Raw genomic sequence first — 26727 nt, 5'->3', positions numbered from 1 at the left:
CTGAGCAGTCAAATACCCTGGCTTCCAGGTTTGACTTTACAATCAGGTACTCCGAATGATGGGGTGTGAGGAGAGGGGGTAGTTAGATTATATAATCATATGGGAAGGTCCTTGTAAGGCCGTATGAAAGCCCTTTGACAAGTAGGCCCATGATTAGATGGCGAACCATGGTATCCACAACTAAGAGATGAGGGAGGTTTCCTAACTCATCCACTGCTCAATCTTTCCCTATTGTTAATCTTGTGTAATCCGGGTACAGTACAGAATCAAGGAATCCAGTGTCCCGAAATGCAATATAATTTCAAATCATTGTTATCCTTCTCATATGTACCAAACTGCTCTCAATCCGAACTCGGTACAGACCTGCTGAGATGCAATAGTTGTGGCAAAAGAGCAACTGTATGACGAAGCATGCCACTATGTGTGAGGAACGGGTTCTTGCCATGTTTCTGTATAAACAATCAAAGAAGTTGTCATTCCTATCAGGAAGCCCTAATAAGTAGGGACAACACTATTCCTCCCTCACAAGCAACCCATAATTAATTACCAAATAATTGTTAAAAGACAGTAGAACTGTGATTGCTGATAAAATGCCTGCTGCACCCATTTATACTTGTACATTTCAGTATTCAAGTCATTCTTAAACATCTCTGATGTCACCCATACTGCTATGTTGAGGATAATTAAGATATTAAGTGAATCTGGGGGAATAGAGATATTAGCTACTTGATATGGTTCCCGCAATTCAATGATTTTCTATGACTGGGTCCTTTATAATATCTAAGAATCCGCAGCTAATTCTTTCCGCCTTTCACCATGTACCAAAATGCTTTGAAAACCACTTGGAGGTATGTATTTCTGAATCATATTATTAGTTTTGGAAGACATTACTGCTTTCATGTTAGCCCACCTGTTAAAGTTAAGACCCTTTGATATATTTCGGTTTCCAGTGTCAATGTCAAGCAGGTTCTTGGGCCTTTCAAAGCCTCCCTCACTATTCTTTTGCAATTCTCTGCATTTTCTCTTGACGATCATGCAGCCTGTAGATGCAGTAATTATGACTACTTCTATATAGATATCCCAACCAGTATCAGGATTTGGTCCAGAAGGTCAGGGCTTATTGGATTCTGGCATTTTACAGCTTAAATTACCTCAAAGTTAAAACTTTAAATGGTATTGGTGTGTTACGCAGAATGTATGGAGGAAATACCAAAATACTAAACAAATAAATAAAATTACTCAGTACGCTGTATTATGCAGATATCACAAACCTCAGAGATTCAACTCAAAACCATTTGTGAATGGTCAAGTCTGATTTCCAGAGGAAAGTACCTAATCATAACAAGTGTAAGTATTACCTCCAAACGGCTTTTCCTTTCCAGGTAGATGCCCCTAAAGCGCAAGGTTCTTAATGCTGACAGCTGGTTGTCTCTTCCAAAGATAGGGCAGATATGTCCTCTTTAACTGCTACCTATGCAGAGGTTGTGAAGGAATCCTCTTTGTAATACTCCTTGAATGGTATGTTGTCAAAAAGTACTAGGTTTGGTTATTATTAGGCTAGGATGAATCTATAAAATATGATGCGAAGATCTTTGTACAACTTCTTGAAAGCTTGTGATGACTCTTGGGTTAAGGTCACATTTTGGCAGTATGCTCTAAAAAAGCTTGTGTAGACAATGAAGAAAATAGAGAAATGGTTTTAGATGGGGAGATGAATTGTGTGGGCTAATGAAATAGGTGGGTGAAAATAGTGGAGGGCAAGGAAGCAAACATTCAAAGGACAGGTAAAACAGCACACTAAATGGTGCAGTATGACAGGGCTGTAGGTAGCCTTTTCTGATGCAGACATGTACTTACTGCTGATGATGAAAGCAGATTCCTAAAATACATCTCAGTGGGTTGGTGAACCAGATACAGCTTTTCCATGCAACTTGCATTTCTAAATATGGTAGCTCGGTGGGTTGACTGTCTGCTGTAAAGATGGGTTTGTCACCAACAGATTGTGAAATGGAATTCTAATAATATAGCTTGGTAGCATAGCAAGCATGCTACAAATATATATATGTAAAAAAGTGTGTATCATTCGTTAAAATCCACACAGAAATTACCCATTCTTTCACCTATCTGAAGTCAATAAAGTATGTACAGTTGAATTTGCCAACATGATCAGTTGTGTAAGGACCAGAAAAAAAACAACTATAGCAAGCAATTTATTAAAAGTTAAACATTTGTTAAATGTATCTTTCATTTTCGTTCCTTTCAATTAGATACAAAGAGTTGCGCTTCATTGTATACAGAAGAATCTTGCAAAATTCCAAGATATCAAACACTGGCCGTGGTGGCTTCTGCTGTGCCGTATACGTCCTTCCCTCTTTGTTCAAGCCAATGAGGACAGCTTCCGGGAAAAAGAGGTAATTTCAAACAAATTATAAAAAACCTGATCACTTAGTACTAGCTGTGTGGTTTAGAGAATTTTAAGTCATGTAGCTATCCATGCCCACTAAATTTGCAGCATTGTGCAGCTGACCAATGATGTAAGATTTGGCAGTAAAGTTGGGTATTCAGGGCTTCATCTCAAGTTGCATGGAGTGTGAACTTGTCCTCTATAGTTTGCTCCAAAGGAAATTTATCAGTCTGTATTCTAGGGTTTGGTACAGGAATATTGTCATCAGCATATCATTTGACAAACATATTATATATTAAATATCATTTGCAAAGATATAGCCCCACGGAAGTTAGTAATAGAAAATGTAGGTCCAGTGAAACTGTATTTTTGTAAATAATATTTAGGACTTGATATTCACGTGAGTTTAAATTTCTGACAATATTTTGATATACAACCAGCAGTATCTCTCTCAAAGCTATCTCTGGGGACACTTATTTACCCCGATTTGTTAATGTCTTCCTCACTCAAGGCATCCTGCTAGAAGTTCTCAAGACAGTCCAGATCCTCTACTCCTAAAGAAACTTACACTGGACCCCGATGATATCTCCAACTACTGGCCCTTTACTCCCCTTCTATTGACAGGATTATTGAAAAAGCACACTACATTCAACTCCAATAGCACATCAGTGCTAACATTTCGTACATGACTAACAGTTAGGCTTCAGATCACACTGCAACAAAAATACAGCTACCTTAGAGATTGTAGACAATCCCTACTTGACCGCAGATCAAGATGACCCCATGTCTCCTGATATTACGGGACCTCTCAGTTGCCTTGGCCAAATTCAACCATCCCACCCTCGCATCCTCATAAGTACCCTGGAGTCCTGATTAGGATTCATCATAAAATGATCTTCACTGCTTCTCCTTCTATCTTTCCAACCATAACAAGATTGTTCAAATGGGCACCTCCAGGTCACAAAAGATCCCTACCACCTGTGGAGTCTCTTAGGGGTCTCATACTGTCTTCTGTCATCTTCAACCTTTACATGGAGCATTACGATAAAAGACACATTTGTAGAGCATACAAGCAGATCCTAAACAAAGTTAATTTTAACAACCAGGATCATGTTATGTTATGTTATGTTACGTTATGTTGATTTGTGAAGCTTACTAATCACCCATGAGGGTGTTTAGGGTATTTAGGTGCTTGAGCAGGTGTGTAGGCATGTGGTCCTTGCAGAATTATTCGAGCCAGGCCTTCAGCTTCTTGCAGAACTGAAGAAGTGAGGAGGAGGCTCTGATGTGTTGTGTGACGTTGCTCCATATTTTGGGTGCGATGTAGGAGAATCAGCAACCTCCTATTCTGCTTTTGTTAATGCGGGGGTGTGTGCGAGTGAGAGTGAGGCAGGCCATAGGTGTTTGGTAGGCTGGTGAAAGTGTATGCTTTTATTTAGGTATGTTGGGCAGACCTTTGTATGTGTGCATGAGTAGTTTGAATTGTCTCCGTTTGTGGATTTGACCTAGTGGAGCTTTCTGAGGTGGGGTAAGATGTGTTTGCAGTGAGGGAAGTTGGGTATTCGTCTTGCACAGGCATTCGTTTATTTTTATTTATTTATGGGCTTATAAAGCGCTATGAATAAACTCCCAAAGGAGTATCTCCGCGCTATGACTGCCGGTACAGAAACTGAAAAAGGTGCAGAAAGTTAAAAGAACTATTTATTTATTATTTATTAATTAATCTTATAGAGCGCGACAGCTACCCATAAGGGTTTCCCGGCGCTGATTGACAGTAAGCACATAGTTGATCCTGAGGAGAAGAATTATTAGGCAAATAGCCAGGTCTTTAAGGCTCTTCGAAAACGGAGATGGCACTGCTCCATTCGTAAGTCCATAGGAAGAGAGTTCCACAATTTGGGTCCCAGTACAGCAAAGGAATGGCCTCCCATTCTAGAAAGTCTGAATCTAGGTACACAGAACAAATGTTGGGAAGAAGAACGGAGTGAGCGGATGGGTAAATAAGGCTTGACGAGTGCTCTAAGATAAGTAGGAGCAACATCAGTTTTAATCTTATGCATAAAGCATAGTGCCTTAAATTTTACACGATTTTCGATGTTAAGCCAATGAAGTTGCTTAATTCGTTTCGTGATAGGATCATATTTCCGACATCCACACAGGAGTCGAGCAGCAGCATTCTGGACCAATTGGAGACGACGCAAGACCGCCTTGGTAACCCCCAGATAGAGCACATTACTGTAGTCCAATCTAGAGGTCACCAAGGCCGTCACAACAGATCTCCGCGTGTCAGATGGCAGAATCCAGAAGATCTTTCTCAGCCATCTAAGAATAGTAAAACAGGTGGCTGAGACTTTATTCACTTGGTCTTTCATCGACAGATCTCTGTCAATGAGAACCCCGAGGTTCCTAGCACGTTCAGAAGGAGTAGGTAGAACGCCCATGGTTGATGGCCAGTGTCTCGGACTCCAAAGGTCAGGCTTGTTACCGAAGACAAGCACCTCCGTCTTTTCACTGTTAAGTTTTAAAAAATTACGGCTCATCCAGCGGGAGATGTCGCTGAGACCGGATTGCAGAGAAGAAGGTGAAGAAGGATCTGCTTGAGATAAAGAAAAAACAATCTGAGAATCATCAGCATAAGTGAAAAGATTGAGACCAGAAAGCTGTGCAACATGGGCTAACGGAACAACATACAGATTAAAGAGGAGAGGGCTAAGAATAGAACCCTGGGGGACACCGTGAGGGGAATAGTGGGTGTTCGAAATGGAAGTATTTGAAAAGATTTGAAAAGTCCTATCGGAAAGAAAGGACGAAAACCAGAGTAAGGCTTTGTCGCAAATGCCAAAAGAGGCAAGGCTATCGAGGAGGATATTGTGGGAGACAGTATCGAAAGCTGCACTGAGATCAAGCAGAATCAGTGCAGCTGTTTGACCCTGATCCAATAATTGGCGAATGTTCTCAGTAACGCCTAATAGGGTGGTTTCTGTAGAGAATCCTTGGCGAAAGCCAGATTGAGATGAGTGAAGAAGATTGTTAGAAGTGACAAAACGTGAGAGATGTAGATGAATGTGTTTTTCCAAAACTTTTGAAAAAGCTGGCAACAATGAAATAGGCCGGAAATTGGCAGCGACATTAGGATCTGCAGTAGGTTTCTTGAGGAGCGGAGTAACCATTGCATGTTTCCAGCAATGGGGGACCGTGGCAGAAGCAAGGGAAGCATTGAGCAAAGAGCAGATCACTTCAAGTTGGGAGGATTCAAGCTGGCATAGAACCGAAATAGGTACGGGATCCATGGGTGAGCCAGATTTGATGTTGTTTAGAATTTCTAAGAGAGTAGCAGGTACAAGATCAGGCCAGGTCTGCAGAGAAGCCAGGGGGGGAACCGTGCTAACAGGGGATGGCCCAGGGTAGTCAATAGATTCCTCAAGAGATTTAATATCTCTATATATTATGTCAATTTTAGATGTAAAATACTGAGCAAGTTCGTCGCATTTCTTACTCGAAAGAGGAGGGGGTATGGCGACTGTCTGAGAGCCAGCAAGGTCTTTTACCACTTTAAACAAAACATTCGATTTGTTCATGGCTTCTGTAATCAAATTTGTGGCATAGGTGGCTCTGGTGTGAGCACAGGCCTTGTGGTATAATTTCAATTCGGCTTTATACGTAAGCCCAGCAGCAATAGAGTAATCCTTCCTCCAAGCCCGTTCAAGTCTCTTACATTGGGCTTTGTGAAGGCGAAGAATTTCATTAAACCATGGGGCAGGAGAATTATGGACAACATTTTTCTTGTCTGTGAGAGGGAGACAAATATTTATAGCATCTGACAGCCAAGAATTCACTGAATTAGCAGCTAGGTTCATGTTATCTAAATTGAGTTGATATTTAGGCAAAAGATCAAGCAGTTTTACGTTGAGCGCTGTAATGTCCAAATTCTTCCAGATTCTCCTTTTAAGATTAAAAAAGGAATTGGATGTGGCCTGAGTCTTATTGGAAGCTACCGTGAATTTAACTAGATAATGATCTGACCAAGGGACAGGTAAGGCAGGAAAACTTGTTATAAAAGAGGAGTTTGAAAAAACAGGATCTAAAAGATGACCATCCCTGTGGGTGGGGCCCATGTTATGTAGAGTTAAATTCATAGCAGCAAGATCAGTAATGCAGCTATCAGCAGCCTTATCATTGGGGTTGTCCAAATGCAAGTTTAAATCCCCAATGACAAAAAAGTTACTGGACGATACAAGCACAGAAGCCATATAATCCAGGAATTGAGTGTACCAGGAATTAGTAGTGCCAGGGGGACAATACATTAAAAGTCCAGTAATAGTAAAATTGGGGTTTAAAGTGAGCTTGAAGTGGAGAGCCTCACATTTGCTCAAAGTAATGGGATCAGCATGGCATTGGTATTTTTTATTAAAAATTATTGCCACACCGCCACCTGTCCTTACAGGTCGGTCGCAGCGGACAATAGCATAGTCACTGGGCAATGCTTCGGCGATATCAGGGCCAGAATTATCGTTGAGCCAAGACTCAGTAATGAATAGTGCATCAGGCGCCTCATCAGTAAGCAAATCAAAAAGATTGCGTTTATGTTTGGGTAGAGAGCGACAGTTGTGGCTGATGAATGTAAAACCAGGAGGAAAGGGATTGGTAACTAGATGTTGCTGACTTCTGCATAAGTCAGGAGTATTCAATAGGAAAGGACAATCAGGGCAATGCAGAGGAAAATTACCAAGCAAATCAAAGGAGTGCGTTATATGCGTATTGACAGATCTTAAGTCAAGTAATTGTTTTCTAGAGTATGGGCGCAAAGCCGATGGAAAGGGACCAGGGGTTATGGCCCCGGGGCCCGGTTGGGCGCGGACGGGCGCAGACGGGCACGCCTTTGGCGCGCCCGCTGCGCCCGCCCGCTGCGCGGACGGGAAATGATGCACATTTATACAGTAGGAGGGTGGGAGGGTCTGAAAGCCTAGACCGCGATCCCTGCACCTCCCTAAGATGGCGGCTGACCCCGGTTCGAGCCGCCACAGCGTTCAATCTGCTGTGCGGTCCGAGGAGGGAGCAGAAAACAGTGTGACCAGTGTCACAATTAAGTAAGTGCAAATAGGCAAGTTTTAAAAGTTTAAAAGCAAAGAACAGTAGAAAAAATAAAGTCACACTTTTACACGCTATTTGGATGTGCAATAATGATGCTTCCCGGCTTTTCGCCTCAGGAAGAATAAACGCGCTGGTATCAATCACCAGTCAGTGCAAGTAGGGCGTTTAAGTACCCCGGGAGGGCGGGAGGGTCTGAAAGCCTAGACCGCGATCCCTGCACCTCCCTAAGATGGCGGCTGACCCCGGTTCGAGCCGCCACAGCGTTCAATCTGCTGTGCGGTCCGAGGAGGGAGCAGAAAACAGTGTGACCAGTGTCACAATTAAGTAAGTGCAAATAGGCAAGTTTTAAAAGTTTAAAAGCAAAGAACAGTAGAAAAAATAAAGTCACACTTTTACACGCTATTTGGATGTGCAATAATGATGCTTCCCGGCTTTTCTATGAACTATGAACATGGAGCCAATTAAAATGAACCAAACAGAAAAGTTTTTAGATATTTTCTGAATTGAAGGTGGTCTTTACACAGCCTCAATGACAGCGGAAGTGAGTTCCATAGTTTGGGACCCACGACAGATAGAGCCCTACCACCCAATCTGCTTTTAGTTATCTTAGGGACAACCAGTAACAATTGGTCGCTAGATCTGAGGGCACGAGTGGGGGCATAAGGAACAAATTTGTTCGCCAAATACTCAGGTCCTAATTGATTGAGGCCTTTATGGATAGTGCAACAAGTCTTAAACTTCACTCGCTGACGAATTGATAACCAGTGAAGTTTATGAAGTAGTGGTTTGGAAGGGGTTCTGGGGGGTGCATTTAACACCAGCCTGGCTGCTGTGTTTTGCACCACCTGCAAACGGTCCAAAACCTCCTCACTTGCACCTGCCAAGAGCCCATTACAATAATCAAGCCTGCTGATAATCAGCGCCTGAACAAGGGTTTTCCTATGGGAGTCAGGGAGGAAAGGAAAGATTTTACGGAGAAGGCCAATCACATGAAAGCAAGATCCTACGGTGGTATTAACATTTTGCTTCATGGTTAGCTCCGGTTCCAGTCTGACTCCCAAATTCTTGATCATTGCTTTAGGCTCAGGGACTGGACCCAACTCAGAAGGCCACCATTCAGGGGACCATTGAATCCTGGCTTCACCAAAGAGCATCACCTCTGTCTTTCCAACGTTGCACTGAAGAAAGTTGGAAGACATCCATCTTGCAACTGCCTTCATCCCCTCGGAAAAGGATAGTAAAATTTCCGGAGTAAGATGTTTAAAAGGGAAGAGCAGTTGCGTATCGTCTGCGTAGGACACTGGACAAAAACCAAAAGCTCTAGTAACACCTGCCAAGGGGGCCACATAGGTGTTAAATAGCGTTGGGCTCAAACATGAGCCCTGTGGAACCCCCTTGGAGATGCTCACTTCCTCCGATTTAAAGTCACCCATGGTGACAGATTGGGTGCGATTGGAGAGAAAGCTTCTGATCCAGTCCAGTGCCCTACCGCCGATTCCACTCGCAGACAGTCGTTCGATCAGAATGGTGTGAGAAATCGTATCGAACGCTGCCGATAAATCCAGCAGCACCAGGACAACAGAATAACCTCTGTCCTGGTACAGCCGTAGATTGTCTGTTATCGACAGTAACGCCGTTTCAGTACTGAATTTAGGTCTGAAACCTGACTGCGAGGGATCGAGACTACCAGAGTGTTCTAGGTAGGTGGATAGATGCTTGTTGGTGTGCTTTTCGATGATTTTCCCTAAGAATGGTAAAAGGGAAATAGGCCTCAGATTAGTTATGGTCTGAAGACTGTGTAGGATTTGCTTGTCAATTCCGGAATAGAGTGCACTGGAGTAGTCAAATCTTCTTGTGATGAGTGCTTGTTATACGGTTAATCTGGTGTTCTGTGACAGTCACTTGAAGATATTTTGTAACATATGTAGGATGTGGAAGGACTGTAGCGCTAGCTGCGTTGACTTGTGCCATCATGTTGAGTTTGTTGTCCAGGATGATCCCTGACTTCTGGCTTGCACGGTGGGTGTTGGTGTTGGTCCTAGTTGTGTAGGCCACCATGTGGTGACCCATGGAGAGGTCTTGTTTCTGAAAACGAGTACTTCCATCTTGTTGGAGTTGAGCTTTAGGCAGTTGGTTCTTATCCATTCTGCTACAATGGTCATGCAGTTGATGGAGTTGGGTCGGGTGGTGGTTGTCTTGTCCATCAGGGAAAGGATCATTTGGATGTCATTGGCGTAGGAGATGATGGTGATGCCTTGGCATTGGATGATGTTGGTAAGTGGTGTCTTGTAGACTTCGAACAGGGTCGGGCTGAGTGCTGATCCCTGGGGGGCTCCGCAGATTAGCTTTTTGGTGTCTGATTGAAGGGAGAAAGTCAAGCTCTTTTATCTTATCCCCATGAGGAAGGAGCAGATGCAGCTGAGTGCTGGACCTTTGATTCCGATCTTGTGGAGTCTTCAAATGAGTGTGAAGGTGGAGGCTGTATTGAATGCCACAGAGAAGTCAAGGATGATGATTGTGTTGTTTCTCCTCTGTCCATGATGGTCTGGATGTCGTTGGTGGCTGTGAAGAATGATGTGGCTTTTTTCTGAATCCTGATTGATTGTTCAATAGGTTGTGAATTTCGAGGATGGCTTGAGAGTTTCTTATTGATGGCTTTCCCTATTACTTTGGTTGGTTAGGGGAGCAAGGAGATCAGGTGGAACTTGCTCATTCGGCTTGGGTTGTCTGACAGATTCTTGAGGAAGACATTGACTCTGCATGCTTCCAGTCTTTCGGAGATGTGGAGGATTGATGAAGGTGTTGATCATGTGGGTGAGTGTGGTGCTGATTTGTGATGATCCAAAGTTGTAGATGTGGTGGAGCTTGGATCAGTTCAATCAATCAATCAATCATAACACTTGTATAGCGCACTACTCACCCGGAAGGGTCTCAAGGCGCTTGAGGAAAAGGGTCCGCTACTGCTCGAACAGCCAGGTCTTGAGTTGTCTCCTGAAGGCGAGATGGTCCTGGGTCAGCCGAAGGTGGATGGGGAGGGAGTTCCTTGTCTTGGCCGCCAGGTAGGAGAAGGATCTTCCTCCGGCGGTGGCTCTTCGGATGTGTGGTACGGCGGCGAGGGCGAGGCTAGCAGATCGTAGCTGGCAGGTGGGCGTGTAGAAGGTCAGGCGGTCGTTGAGGTACTTGGGGGCCCAGGTCATGGAGAGCCTTGTGTGCATGGGTGAGGAGTCTGAACGTGATCCGCTTGTTGACTGGGAGCCAGTGCAAGTCCCTCAGGTGGCCGGAGATGTGGCTGCGTCGGGGGATGTCCAGGATGAGTCGGGCAGAGGCGTTCTGGATGCGTTGGAGTCTTCTCTGTAGCTTGGCTGTGGTGCCGGCGTAGAGGGTGTTTCCGTAGTCCAGTCGGCTGGTGACGAGTGCCTGGGTGACCGTCTTCCTGGTTTCGGTCGGGATCCATCTGAAGATCTTGCGGAGCATGCATAGGGTGTGAAAGCATGACGAGGAGACGGCGTTGACTTGTCTGGTCATCGAGAGGGAGGAGTCCAGGATGAAGCTCAGGTTGCGTGCATGGTCTGTTGGCTTGGGGGTGGTGCCCAGGGCGGGGGGCCACCAGGAGTCGTCCCAGGCGGAGGGCGATGGTCCCAGGATGAGGACTTCCGTCTTGTCTGAGTTCAGTTTTAGGCGGCTGTTCTTCCATTCGGCGACATCTTTCATCCCTTCGTGTAGGCTGGTTCTGGCGGTGTCGGGGTCTCTGGTGAGGGAGAGGATCAGCTGGGTGTCGTCGGCGTAGGAGATGATGTTGAGGTTGTGTTGGCGTACGATGGCTGCAAGAGGTCTCATGTAGACGTTGAGGAGGGTGGGGCTGAGTGATGATCCATGCGGTACGCCGCAGATGACTTCGGTGGCCTCGGATCGAAACGGGGGGAGGCGGACTCTCTGAGTTCCTCCGACGAGGAACGAGATGATCCACTCCAGTGCCTTCTCTTGGATGCCGATGTTGCTGAGGCGTTGAACTAGGGTGCGGTGGCAGACAGTGTCGAACGCTGCAGAGAGGTCCAGGAGGATGAGTGCCGCTGTTTCCCCGTTGTCGAGCAGGGCTCGGATGTCGTCGGTGGCTGCGATGAGGGCGGTCTCGGTGCTGTGGTTGGCTCTGAAACCGGACTGCGAGGGCTCGAGGGATCCGTTTGTCTCAAGGAAGGCGGCAAGCAGTCTGTTGACGGTCTTCTCGATGACTTTAGCAGGAAAAGGGAGGAGCGAGATGGGGCGGAAGTTCTTGAGGTCGGTGGGGTCCGCTGTTGGTTTCTTCAGTAGGGCGCTGAGCTCGGCGTGCTTCCAGCTCTCCGGGAAGGTGGCGGTGTTGAAGGAGGTGTTGATGATGTTCCGGAGTTGGGGTGCGATGGTGGAGTCGGCCTTGTTGAAGACGTGGTGTGGGCAGGGGTTGGTTGGAGATCCGGAGTGGATGGTGTTCATCGTGCGGGCTGTGTCTTCGGTGGTCACTGTGGTCCAGGTGCGGAGGGTGGCGGTGGGGGGCGTTGGTTCGGCGGTAGGGTGCGTGGATGGTGCGCCGAAGCTGTTGTGGATGTCGGTGATCTTGCGGTGGAAGAACGAGGCGAGGGAGTCGCAGAGATCTTGTGAAGGAGTGATGTCGTTGTTGCCGGTGCTGGGGTTGGAGAACTCCTTGACGATGCTGAAGAGTTCCTTGCTATCGTGGGCGTTGTTGTCCAGTCGATCCTTCAGTGATTTCTTCTTGGTGGTGCGGATAAGCTGGTGGTGCTTGCGGGTGGCGTGTTTGAAGGCGGTCATGTTGTCTGTGGTCTGGTCCCGGAGCCAGGCTTTCTCGAGGGTGCGGCAGTTCTTTTTGGAGTCCTTGAGTTTGTCGGTGAACCAGGAGGCCTTCTTGCTTCTGGGTCTGCTGGGAGGGTTCTTCAGTGGTGCGAGGTCGTCGGCGCAGGCGGTCAGCCACTGCGTGAAGTTGCGGGCTGCTTCGTTGGGGTCCGTTGTGCTGGCGGGTGGGTTCTGGCTGAGGGAGGTGGTGAGTTGGTCGACGGTGATCTTGCTCCAGCTTCTATGAGGAACCTGTTGCGGGTGGTGGTGGGTCGTGGTTCTTCTGAAGCTGAAGTGGACGCAGCTGTTGTCGGTCCTGTGGAGTCCGGTGGAGTGGCTGAAGGTGATGTGCTTGCTGGATGAGAAGACGGGATCAAGCGTGTGGTCGGCGTAGTGGGTGGGGGTGTTGACCAGTTGCTTGAGTCCGAGGTTGGCGAGTTTGTCCAGCAGGGCGGCGGTGTTGCGGTCCTTGTTGTTCTCCAGGTGGAAGTTGAGGTCTCCCAGTTGGAGCCCCTAAGTGGACGGTATGCATGTTCGTCACTGTATCTTCTCTGGTGAGTAAGTAAGGGTGACAACATTGTTTAGTCAGTGGTCTCCTAAAATGTATTTGATGTACTTGTTTTGTTTAGGATCTAATTGTACATTCTGAAAATGTGACTATTGTCCTCATGATCTCCCTCTTAAATTCATCCAATGGGTTGAAACATTGTCAACAGTATTGGGCATAACGACAGTAAAATTAAGATGTTGGTCAATTAGAATCTGTTGATCTTCAAGAACTGATTCTCATTCATGACTGCAAGTAATGATTTGATTTATTACTCCTCCCAGTTACCTCTTTACTGTCTATTGCCTTTTTATGGTCATGTTATTGTCTTTTTGTCACTGCACCTAATTGCACTGTGTGACTTTATTTCATAGAGCACAAGGTTGGCTTATTGTAGATCTTTAGGTGTAAAATGTACTACATAAAGAAGTGTTCCCCACGATCTGGGTGTATTGGTGTCTATATTCTTTTGGTTTAATTCTTTTGACAATTAACAATTACTGTTGAATGTTCTGCTGCATAAGACCTAGAAAGACATGTGTTATTCTATCTTATATCTATCTTATATACATATATATATATATATATATATATATATATATATATATATATATATATTATATATATATATATATATATATATATATATATATATATATATATATATATATATATATATATATATATATATATATATATATATATATAGTCTCTCACCACCTTTTGCATTCTAGGTCCTGAAGAAAGCCCACTTGACCCCAGGGGCAAAACAAGGGCTGAAACATGTCGACCTTTTTAAGGACACATTAAGTGCGGGAGATCCCTAATTCAATCTCATTACGCACTGCATTTACTTTTTAATTAATATCTCAAATCCAGACCTATTAAACCTTCTCCCTGGCTGTACGAGTATTAAAAAAAAAAAAACCTTTTTCAACTTTCAATTTGACCTCTGTATCACTGATCACTACTGCACTAACCAGGGGCACGCCTCCGGGTGGAGGAAGCATGAGAACTAACCCCATGATCATGCTGTCACGTCTCTGAGAGTGGGGCAGAGAATCAAGATATACCGCTAATTCCATCCTCTGTACGTGAATGAAAGTTTTGTATTGGTACACTGAACAAAAAATTGAAAACTCTGGTTACGCATCAATTACTATGCCATGAAGAAGAGCACCTCTGCTTATCTTGCAGTAAGCTCACCACCATTGGTGGTTCACAGCACACCCACAGCCAGGACACCATCAAACTGCAGTCTAAGAAGTGAGAAGTCGATAACACAGGACAGCAGTATTTTGTTTTTATATGTACTTAGTTGATTTTAAAGTATTTTTTCATATATGCACCAGTGGTCTTGAACAACATATAAAGAGTTACTCTTCAGTGTATAAAAAATAATGCTGCAAAATTCCAAGATTTGAAACACTGGCCTTGGTGGCTCCAGTATGCATCAGGACCACTCCATTACTGCTTCAATTTAGGAGAGTTGAATACTCACCCTTTTAAAGAGCACAACATCACAATGCATCAACTGTACACAACTCATTTTCCTCTCTTTTTACTTGTTGACTTTATGCTTGTCTTTGACAATGTAAAGCACTCTGCTGCCTTTTGGCTTGGTTAGGATTAAAGAAGTACTATATACATACTTACATATTGACATACATGTATGTACATAGAGAATACACGCACAGGGAAGCATGGTGAAGCATAGCAGAAACATATTCGGCGAAATGTCATAGAGCACAACCAATCTAAATCTCATTATTTTACATGTTAATAGCTGGAAGTAAGTGATATTTTTAATTTATGACACAATTCTGTTCCTCGTGTCATTTCCCTTGGAGCCGGTCTCTGGATTGGTCATAATCTTCCTTTATGAGATAAACCTAACTACTTCAATTCAGGAAATACTTTAAAACCTATCTTGAAAAAAATATATGTTTGTGATGACACCAGCATACTCTCTGGGAGTGGGTCCTTAACTCACCAGGTCCTATCCTACAATAGATTTCTCTGTCAACTACTCAGGGGAGCTGTTGAAATCATCCATTGTCCTGTAGCTCTTGATTTGACCTAATTATATGACTTATGTACCACAAAGCACTCTGAACTGACTGAAAGGTGTCATGATTTATCGTCATATAAACTCCACAAATAAATGAATAGATTTCCAAAGCATTATTGGATTAGTTGCCTTATCTATTACTTTTACGAGAAAGAATACTGATACTAAAAATGTTAAGTCAGAGTTAAAGGCCTGTTGACAAACACAATTTTTTCCTATACTAGGGTTACGTTTCTAAGTTTGATAGGCATAGCTTTCCAGTACATTGATATTGATACAATAAATACAGATTTCGGAACATTCTCTTTGAAATCTCTGCTATACGGGGATTTCCACTTAATAGTCAGGTGAATTGTCTAGTAGATGGAGAATACTGCAAACTAAATAGCATGGAATAGCCCATTTAACTATTTCCAAAGTTCTTGTCTCCACAGAAAAAGAACGTTTTCTTGAGTAGAAGCCCTTTCTCATGTATCCCATGAAATGTGAGTGTCCCATTACTTTACCCATCCTGGGAAAAGTTATGGGTGCTTCCAGATTTAGAAAGGCCACTGTTTGAACTTCACTGGTGTCTTCCAAAACCTAATCAGCGGAGATGCCAACATTTGGCTTGTTGGAAATTGTAATTAATGTTGTGTAAAGAGCCAACTGTTCACAAATATGCTTTTGAACTGGGAAACTACAGATCATTCTTTTTAGTCACTGACAAAATACCTGTAGAGTGACAGACAACTTTCCATGAAAGCTGACAGCCAAGGACATCTGATAACATGAATGAAAATTGAGACCAAGTTGCTAGTAAACTGCTCACCTGAATCAATCATGTCACTGGACAGGAGACTAATATCTTCTTCAACTACCTATCATGCAGTTCAAGTTAGTTTTACTCACAGCTTTGACATTGCAGACCAGATTGTTAGGGGATGAACATCAGGATTTCCTACGAAGCCTGTAAACTGTGATGTTTGTGGTGCCAAGCTAAGGATAGCAGAGGATGTATTTAATATCACCAATATCACCAAATTAGCAAATCTTCAAAGTATTGAACTAATTGTTTATGACACATGGGGCCCTTGTATGAGTTGCCCAGAGTGGTATCTCGCGGGGGGGGGGGGGAATCAAATTCTAACACGAAGATTACGGGTCTGGAAAAACCGGACCTGAAACCATGAGGTGGAACTCTAGGGGCTACAGGCAGCCGCGTGCCCAGCCTCCACCCAACTGCATATTTCACCATTGTGGCAGTAGAAGAAGTACCCCGCCCCCAGCAGAAGAAACAGCTCCTGCTGCCCCATGGCCCCTCACAACCACCCATGAGCAAGAGAAAAAGTCCCCGGTGTACTTAACACCTGCTCTAAGCAGGTGTTAATGTTCACATAGTCGGGCCCGCTGTTTCCACTGGAATTGAAAAAACATGAGGAATTGTGCCCGGCATTCCAGATTCCACATATTAATCCCCATCTTGGGGGAAACAACTTGTAATCTTTGTTACTTCACACGGTGATTTTACCCGGTATTGTAAATTCTAGTCTGGGTTCTCCCTACGGGGATAATAGAGAACTCGTAAGAGGGTTCACAGAGTGCCTGTTGAACAACTTTTGATGTTTATCTCATGTCAATGGAAAAAAAGTGGTTAAATGTCAACCAAAGTCTGAAATTATTTAGTAAAACCCAGTACCATACTGATGTGAGTAGATCCTTAATAATACAGCTTTGTCCTATTTAGGAAGAAATTTTGGCATTAAAAAGAAAATTGGAAAAATCAGAGAAGTCAAGGAACGAACATCGGCAAAATGCAGATCAGCTTGAAAGCAAGGTAAGCCAGATGTTGGACTTTCTTGATGTATGTATTAATGGAAAAGTCCAAACTAGTACTTCGTGCTTGCGTGTGGAAAATCACACAAGCATTTAATGAGTCATAAAATATTTTCTATCTGAGAAAAGTTTAATTGAACTACATAGTAATCCAAAAGCCAGTAGATTTATATGAGTGCATTTGCGTTTTTAACTTCCATTGGCAGGTGACTGGATGTTGGTGGGTGCATCCTTCATTACTTTATATTTTGTTCTCTCTGGCCAAATATGGTACATTTAGATGAGTACTTCACAAACCCTCTTACCAGGATCCTTAGCACTACGCCAGGGTTCAATACTGTCACGAAGTAGCTTCAACCTACATTTTGAGCTCCTGTACGATTTGGTGGTCAGTTCTGCTGTTTTACTAAAATCTTAAATATATATAATAAACATACTGAGAGACTCCATTGTATGTATCTACAAGTATTGTCAGAATCAGATTACCGACATTTGAAGAATAGAATCTCAGAGACTAATGGATGGATGTAAGCAACTTGTTTACAATTGAACCCAGTGAAAATGGTGGACTTGTTAATTTCATGTGGAAAGAGCAATTCTGTTCTTAACTCTTTCTATCTGGATGACTCAAAATTAATTTATATCTTTCCTTTCATAAACACATAGCAAACAAAATGTGGGCTACGCAGGCTGAGTTGTAATATAATGGACTTTTTTGCCACTTCCTAAGTAACGGACTCTCAGTACAAACTTTTGGCCTGTTTTATGTGGGTAGTAGAATTGTAGTGCTCCATGGACTTTCAAAAAGCACATTGTTGCCTGTGGAGGGTAGTTTCAACTTTGCTGCTTGATTAAATTCGACCTCCGAAGGTTTTGAAAGTTTCACCCAATTCAGAGACCTTTACATTGTTTTACCCTGGGAATCGGGGTCCAATTTAAGTTGGGTCATTTGGTATTTAAAGACCTTGGACCTGAATCACAAAGGCAAAATCTAGACATATGATTTCCTAAATCAGAATAATCTCCTAACTCACACCTATTGTAATTTTTTTCAAATTAACAAAGTGTCATAGTTAGGTGAGAAAATTTTCTCAAACAATCCTACACAAATGCATATTATACACATAACTACATTAGTCTAATGTAACGATGGCAGTTACCTCCACTGTAGCACAAAGATGCTGACTACTAATGCCATCCCACACAATCCCACGCAACTCCCTATGTGTCAAAGAGGTGAGCCCAAATAGACCAAGGTGAGGGGGAAGGGAAATGGGATAATTGAAAGAATCTGTCTCTGGGCTTCTGGTTTTGATCTGCCCCCCACTATTCTCTACCTTCTCTGCCTGGGCCTTTGAGACCTTCCCCTTCAACCTCTATCTTCTGGCAGAACTACATTGAATACACATACGCATTTTAGGCAACACACATTCTAATGTAATTATTATTATTCTAATATTTAACCACTAGGCCTTAAGCTTATTTATTCAATCAAAACATACCTATTAACCAGAAGATTTTTGCTTGTCTCTTGTGAGGTCTTGCCAGGGTGAGAATTATTTAAATGAGAAAAGTACATTGTACTAAATTAGCTCACCTAATTTAGGTTCATAAACTGTCCAATGAAGATCTTTGCTCAAACATGTGCTGAAGAATATAGTTTTTATTATTTGCAAAGTTTTTACATCTCCTGTTAATGCTCTAACTATAGTGTTGGTGAGTTCAGTATTCCTAAATTCTCTTTTCAGTGTTTATGCTCGGGTTGTGAATTTCAAAGAAAACCTACCAAGAAATGAGGTCAGGGAAACGCTACAAAAGTCAAGCCAAACCTGAATGAATGTCGAAAATAAAATCCGACAGGGATGAAGAACAAGAACACATTGTTAGGAAAATACAAGTGTGAAACGAGATGCTGTTCTTTCAGACTGGACTCTTTTGAAGTGTGCGGAGAGAGTGTCAAGTACACCTCCCAAGTTGTTCTGTGGACTGGAAGGTCATTAAGAGAACGTTTCATGGCCCGTCTTTAATGTTCTCTAGTGCTCGTTTCTTCCATAGAGATCTACATACATTTTGGGAGGATTCCTTGGTATTTTCCTGTACAGACCCTAGAATAGGGTACCACCTATACCCCAGGGCTTCCTACAAATTTAATTTTACTAGTTGCTGTAGCACTCATTGTGCCACCCACTATATTAGCACTTGCAAACATGTCTCCAGGTCTACCTCTGCAGCCTGGGTGTACTGTTTTAAACTGCCATTTAGACATAGCAAAACAAACATGTTTTTCAAGCTTAAACTTTTATTTTTAATGTCTATAAGTCACCCCTACGGTAAGCACTAGATACCTACAGAGCAGGGTGCATGGTTTTTAAAAAGTTGGGCATGTATACTTAATGTATTTCATGCCTTAGCAGTGAAAACCCTTCAAAGTAATTTCTCACTGTGGTAAGGCGGACACTCCCATACGTTAACACTGATTTGCTCTATTACATTTAATAATTGCTAAATTCATTTAGGGAGTAACAAGAAAATTGGTGCAAGGACTTATTTTAATAGTAATTTAAAATCCAACTTGATGGTCATGCTGGATTTTACATTACTATTTTTGAAGTTTAACTTTTACAAAGTTGCCATTTTCCTGCCTAAAACCAAAAGGCGTTCCTGACAGTGTCAAGCTCTCACTATTGCCCTGATGGCTCCCCTGTGGTCAGATGTGTACTGCTGCCAAACAGTGGACAAAGGGCTCTGAGTTTGGGGATAGAGGGGGTCCTCCCTTGTAAGGATGGCCTGGGGTCTGTGCCCAGCCCCTTTTCTGAGTTTCAAAGGATGTCTACCTTGTCACTGGCATATGAAGCTCACACCTAAGCCTGCCTCTCCTTAGTCTTTTCACTCAAATTGGCACCAGACACTGTGGGAGAGGAAAACCTGACCAGAACTGGTTTAGGGGGTAGACAAGGGCTAGATCTTCATCCGCAGGCTGCAACTGGGTATACGAGTGGACCCTACATATCTCTTCAGACCACTCCTGAATGTGTGAAGAAGGATGTCTACCTTGTCACTGGCATATGAAGCTCACACCTAAGCCTGCCTCTCCTTGGTCTTTCCACTCAAATTGGCACCGGACACTGTGGGAGAGGAAAACCTGACCAGGACTGGTTTAGGGGGTAGACAAAGGCTAGATCTTCATCCACTGGCTGCAACTGGGCATACGAGTGGACTCTACAGATCTCTTCAGACCACTCCTGAATGTGTGAAGAATCATCCGAAGGTCTGTCTCGCTTCCTTAAGAATCAGAAAGAAGACTGGGTATGCTTGCCTCAAAAGTTGATCCAAAAGTCCGTTGGCTGACCTCCTGTTTAAGCTACAGGGGCACAGCCAGCTTCTCTCACCGCAGTTGCCCATATGGCTAGTTCAAACTGGACCTACCCGGGACTCTACTGCTGCTCTAACTCCCAAGTGTTGCACCCCAGGTCCTGGATCTGTTGTTGGTGTTAGAGTGTACCGCCTCTTGTCCCAAACTACAAGAAGTGGGACTTCGAAACCTTTAACCAACTCTCTGGCTGGGTTGTAGAACCGATGTAGAGTGGAATCGCTATTTAAGCCATTGTCATCAATTTTGAATCACTGGTCAGCCTCAGCTTACTGGTTCACCCTGCTGAAAGAGGTCTAATGTCATTAAAGCTTCTAACGCAAAACATAAAGGGTGTTATTGTGACTGACGCCGAGCAGTATTTGATCAGTGTCAGGGCATCATGGGCATGGACAAATGCTTCAGCCCCTTGGAGCTTACCCACCTTCATCAACGACCTCTACGGGACCCCGCTATTCAGCAACCTACCATTGTCAAGCCCTACGTCAGATTCAGTTTGCAGCTTACCTTGCTGATGACTCATCGGCAACCACTTTTTTGCCATAAAAGTTTCTAAGTCCAACAGTAACCTTATCGCTGGGAGCAACCTGGTCCCTGTATGAGGTTTGCACTACATCATGGTCAACCTTAACTTTTGACTTTGATCAGGTCTAGCGTTATGAAATAACTGTGGTTGGCGCTTTGTAATTGGGGCTATTTTCAAATTAAATGTTAAAAATGGATCTTGTGTCTGGTTCTTCTAAATTGGATGGTGTTGTTTTGATGTAATATTATTTATAAAAATTTACTTTATTTTTCTAAATTGGTTTGGGATTTTTCTTGCGTTGTGTTTTCACTTTATTACTGTTTTTGTGTTGCATAAACTCTTTACACATTTCTTGTAAGTTAAGCCTGACTGCTATGTGACAAGCTACCAGAGGGTTAGGGACAGGTTTATATAGTAACTTCAGTGGATCACCCTGACAAGGACTCTGATTATTATTTGAAATGGGTTCTAACCCCCCTTAACTAATAGTCCAATTTCTTACAGTAATTAATACCAAATATCCCAGGACAAAGTGACAATATGATTAATATCACAAGATATGTAACCTTCATTTTAAAGTCAGTGCCACAATCACGCATGCATATGTCACACCATGGACCACTTGACACAAGAGTTCACAAGATATAGATGCATATATTTTGCGTGTGTGTGTGCAGAACAAACTTACGATGCAGGTATATTCTACTCCTGTCTGTGTAACATGCGCAGAAGAACTCCACTTACATTGTTTGGCCAGGTATAAATGAGTCAAAACAGTCTGAGTGGTCTGCTACAGGGAAGCTTTATAATTGTACACCTCCACAATATATGATAAGTGCTGGCTAGGATTATGGTTAAATGAAAGCATGCCATATTTGTTTTTGGAATATTGGGATGCACACCCAAATGTTTAACTCTAAAGGATTTTAAAAAGGGGTTGTTACACGCTTCTGGTTATCTCAGCAAGTTAAAACTTGTAATTGTTGGAGTAAGTTTGGGTGACAATGTGTGAATTATTTGTAATCAGACTTATGTTTACAGAGTGAGTAGATGAAAGTAAGGTGTGTGTTCAGATAATAAGTTATGTGTCTGCTAAAAGAGTTTTTTTCTACGTTATTGTTATATTTTGCATTTGAACATCTGGCATAAGATATGCATGGTGTAAGATACTCCACTTTTCACACTTTGATGTAGACGTTGATCTTTATTTGTGAATAGCGCCCAAAACGATTCACACTTGGGTCAGTCTTTTGATACTCTAAATTTTTATCAGCATGTTTTCCTTTAATTGGATATATTATAGCAAAAGTTCTGATATTCAAATGAGGACATGTATACAACTTTTCAAGTTTGTGAAGTTTGCAAATTTCTCCATAAAACTTCGCATACCTTATTAGGAAAAAAACTTAAAACAATTTGCACACTCATCCTCAGGACTGGGTACAATTGATTTTGGAAAGCAAGCTCTCACTCCTCATATAAAGCACAGCAGCAGATGGAGGGCTCAAGGGGACAGAGAAGAAATAGCAGTCTAAAAATGTATGTGACTCTAGGAAATAAAAGGTATGAACCCACTCCTTATGATAGCATGTATGACTTTGGTCTTCAGGACGACTCTTTACTAGACCTTCATGAGTCACGCAATAGTACAATATTGCTGGGCCTGTTGATCATAGTGCTTCTATGATTAGGCCACTAAAAGGAAAAGAAGGAGATTGAAACAGACAAGACAGTATGAAATGTGAATGCAGTCTAAAACTGTAGGGCCCACATTAAAACTCATAATTTCAAAGGTGATATTAATGCATACAGAATTACTGTATGTGATTTCACGGACAAATACTCCGAGTTAAACCCAGTGGAATCTGTCCCCTGAAAAAGTCTGGGAATTCAGGAATGAGATGCAGAAATCGTGCAGTAGCATCAATTTGGGATGTTATTCGCCATCCAATTTGTGATCTTTGAGGAATTACTCGTTATCGATACGACAACATTTCTAAATTGCTATTGCCATGGTTTCCATTAATATAACCTATGTGTGGAATCAATTCCACTCATTCTCTTGTTGAAAATCTATTTTAGGACATGCACTAAAATGTTTAGCACCTTATTTATTACAATATGTCCCCAGGAACGTCACCAGTGTGCATAATATTTTCATACTTTGCTCATTGCCAATTTGGCAGCTTTGATTTATAAGGCTGAGGGCCAGATGTAGGTAAATAGAATTTACCGATTCGAAAATACTGAATTTTATCGATTCGGTATTTTCGAATCGGTAAATGCTATGTAGCAAATCATTCGGTAAAAATTACCGATTCGTTAAGATTCGGTATTTACCGAATCGGTTTTTACCGATTCTGTAATTGACATTCATTCCTATGGGCCAATTACCGAATCGGTAAATACCGATTCGGTAAAAGGGGGAAAACATTGAAGGGTGGTAGGGTGTCATTTTGGCACCCTGTTGCACCCCTCAATTGTGTATGGGTGCATATGTTGCAGACATACATGCCCTAAGGGCATGTATGTCTGCAACATGGCACTGAAGCAATTTGCATAAAATTGCTATTTGGGGTGTTTTCGTTATTTACCACCAACTTGTAGTTGGTGGTAAATAAAGAGTTCTAACATGGGATAAGCACTCATTTAAGTGCTCCCTACATTAGGAATTTGGTAATTTACTGAATCGGTATTTAGGAAATCGGTAATTTACCGATTCCTTAAATTACAGATTTGGTAAATTACCGAATCGTTAATTTCGGCCCCTACATCAGAAAAGCCTATTACCGGTCGGTAACTGCCGAAATTCGTTAATTTTGGCCGTTACCGACCGGTAATACACTTCCTACGTCTGGCCCTGAATGCTTTGCCATCCGTAGTGCAGGGTGATCGAAAGGAAGTATTGTCCCCAAAAAGTGCAAAGCTGCTTAGGTATTAACAGCCTTTTTTAATTTGCTGGCACACATTCTTACCATCTTGCTGACATCAATGGCCACAAGAACTGTAAAAGCAATCAGCGAAGTCAAATTAAAATTTTATTATTCTAAATTCACACACCTCCCATGGTACCATCAGCGCAATAGCCTGGTAACATTTATTGCAGCTCTAATAATGAGAAATGTGCGGATATCTGCAGATGGAAACTCTGGACTTTGAAGATGCCCTACTTTTCCTGGTTATTCTCCTAAGTAATTATCTATAAAATGTCAGGGGGCATCAGAGTTTTCCACATAATATTACCCACAGAAGAACTGTTTTTTTTTCAACATTTATTGAAAGGATAAGATTTATTTTTACAAAACAGGCTTAGTCTACAGTTAATAGAAGTTAATCTCATGCTCACTTGTAGTAGCATATAACATAACAAATGTACGGTATCACAGTTATGTCATGTATTAACTCCTATCAGTAGTTGTGACTACATCACCACTTCACTTCTAGATATGTAAACTGGTGTTATGTCAGTACAATCCAGGACAAAGAGACTGAGAAATAAATGAATTACAGTAGGAAGGTTATTGCATCACTTTGATATGACTCATTTAAAGATACAACAACTGTGATATATAATCTTATCGTGTGTCACACCCAATGAGAACATTGGCAAAGGAAGCATACTGTGCCATTTGACTATATGATTCATGTTTACATCTTCTTACTCTTCTTATATATTTCACTTGTTACAGAATGCAAAATGTGTCTTTTTCAGCACATCAGTATATGAAGGGGACAATGGACCAGAGGTGTGAGGGACATGCAACAGTTCAAGAAAAATATGTTTTACAACACTGTCAGGGAAAGCTGGACGATTGTGCTTGAATATATTAGGGAGCAACCCTACAATGCTACTATCACTTTTTCAAAGGTGGACAAAGCGAAGGTATCTCCGTACTGGAATGTAGGGATGTCATTGTTTCAAGTCAGCTAGCGATGCCAATGATCTGTGAATGGAGAGTGATTCAAATAATGACTAACCTTATTTATACTTACACCGCACTCTGGGGTAAAGTGGACTGCTTCGTTGTGATAAAGTCTGCCCTTGGTCAGTTGATGTCACAATTCTTTGGCTGGGAGGCATAGGAAAAAGCCTCTTTTTGCTTGTTCACTCCCATTTTTTGAGGGCGGGCGCTGTTTTTTTTTGGAGGGGGGTTCTGCACTGGGACTCTGCTAACAAAGGCCCCATTGCATGTGCTGAGACTCCTAAAGCATGTTGGAATTGGCTGTACTCTTAGAAGGCATATTTAACTTTCCTATAAGTCACTATTATATGATACATAGTGCACACAGAGGCTGTAAGTTAAATATAACTAGCGGACTGCAGCACCTGTTGTGCCATTCACTATAGCAACAATATAAACATCGCTTCAAGCCTCCCATTTTAGCCTGACATTGGCAGTTTAATATCTGCAATTCAACCTGTCAAAATAACCCTTTTGACAGGCCTAAACCGTTCTTTTAAATATTAATAAGCCACCATTAAGTAGGCTTTATAGTCCATAAGTGCATGGTATTTAAAAGTAGGACATGTAGAAACGTAATATTACAAAACAACAAGAGAGAGAGGGATTTATTATAAGGGGCACTCTTGGTCCCTCTGGAAATATAGTCAAAATAATAAAAGAGTGTGCCTTCTTAGGAGAAGAGCGAACATGAAGAATCAAATTTGATTCTTTAGAAAGCCTTTACTCACCAACCTAGTTGGTGACATGCTTCATCATCGGCCCCCATCGGGAAGGTCGAGTACCTCCCCGTTGTGCTTCAACACCAGAGTTAATGCTGAGCTGGTCGATATTGTTTGATTTACTAGTGCAAGTGTATGTGAAGTGAGTTTAAAAGTGTCCAAAAATAATTTTATTCGTCGGCCAACCAGGCATGGTTAAAAGATGGAGTGAGCGATGTATATGCTCTATAGATTGTTCAGCTATTTCTCACAGTGAAAGGTCAACATGTATCTGCCTATATGTTGCAACTAGCTAGGCATTCTTCAGGACCAATGTGTAGACCCCGGCGGTATGAGCGCGTTAAGGCTCACCCTAACCAGGAGGTCAAGTATGTGAAAAAATAGGAAAACATTATTAAAACCTGCTGTTCCTGCAGGTACTTGATTCTTTGTAGGAACCCAGAAATTATCTGAAAGGAAGAACAGACACAAATGGACATACACAGATAGAAAGGATCCTTAAGGATGTAGTAACCAGGTGTTTGTTGTTCCGAAATGGATCCTGCACTAAAGCTCTTCCCAACGTGCACTGCAACTATATCTCACAGAGCCATGGTGCAGTATAGTGAGATATGTATGTGCACATAGTTTTCACATTATAGTTAGTGGTGGTGATAGACTCCACTCTTAATGTGATGGTACCAAATTGTTTGGCGCTATTTCACCTGCACACCTACTTGGGCGTTAAGTGGTATGAGTGCGTCAGTGTCACACACGCTCTAACACGACTCTCAGGGACTCGCCTAGTGCAGTGTGGTGGGTGGCTGATAGCACGGTGATAAAAAAGAAAGGATAATTAGTATTACGTGAGGAGTGATCATTAATCACACCATTGGTCTCGGGAGGGGGGTGATGGCTGGTAGGCACACCCTCTAAGGAAAGGGAGAGGAACGCGTAAATCAAGGTAATGGTCCCACCCTTCAGGCAATTTACTTATCTGTATTGTCGCTTGGTTGCAGGATTCTACTCATGCCAGCAAAGCCAGGCACCCGCTCAGTACCTGATCAAACCCTCGGAAACCGGACCTCGTTGATAGGATAGCCCTTGTCCCAAGATTCTTTTTAAAGGCTTTGAAAGCCGCTCAGGAGCTCTCTGTAATTGTGTCAGCTTCCCAGCGGGGCGGCGTAATGGTGCCTACGTCATTCCATATGCGGCATCCGATTGGCCAATGAGAGCAAGGGATTAGGCTCATGTGACCTTTAGAGTCACATGAGCCTAACACTAGTAACACTAGAACGCTGACTTCTATTGTCCCTATTGAATTTCCTAACAAAGTTTTATTGACAAGCGTTTTGCTCTTTTGATCACCTTGCATCACCATCTAACGATGCCTCATGGTGGAAAAAAAGGAAAGAGGGG

The 26727-nt window shown here is 42.7% G+C and overlaps 1 protein-coding gene across 1 annotated transcript in view; it reads left to right on the top strand.

Annotated features, from left to right (window-relative positions):
- The window catches only part of MYO18B (myosin XVIIIB), a 1710199-nt gene that overhangs the window by 841287 nt on the left and 842185 nt on the right, over positions 1 to 26727 (top strand). Inside the window, exons 25-26 of the mRNA XM_078665559.1 lie at positions 2268 to 2411; positions 16661 to 16750. Of these exons, the coding sequence (XP_078521685.1) occupies positions 2268 to 2411; positions 16661 to 16750 (234 nt within the window). The remainder of the gene's footprint in view (positions 1 to 2267; positions 2412 to 16660; positions 16751 to 26727) is intronic.

The sequence above is a fragment of the Lissotriton helveticus genome, chromosome 11 (genome assembly GCF_964261635.1).
Source record: "Lissotriton helveticus chromosome 11, aLisHel1.1, whole genome shotgun sequence".
In the NCBI taxonomy this organism is placed as follows: domain Eukaryota; kingdom Metazoa; phylum Chordata; class Amphibia; order Caudata; family Salamandridae; genus Lissotriton; species Lissotriton helveticus.
This window is presented reverse-complemented; position numbering and strand designations above follow the sequence as displayed.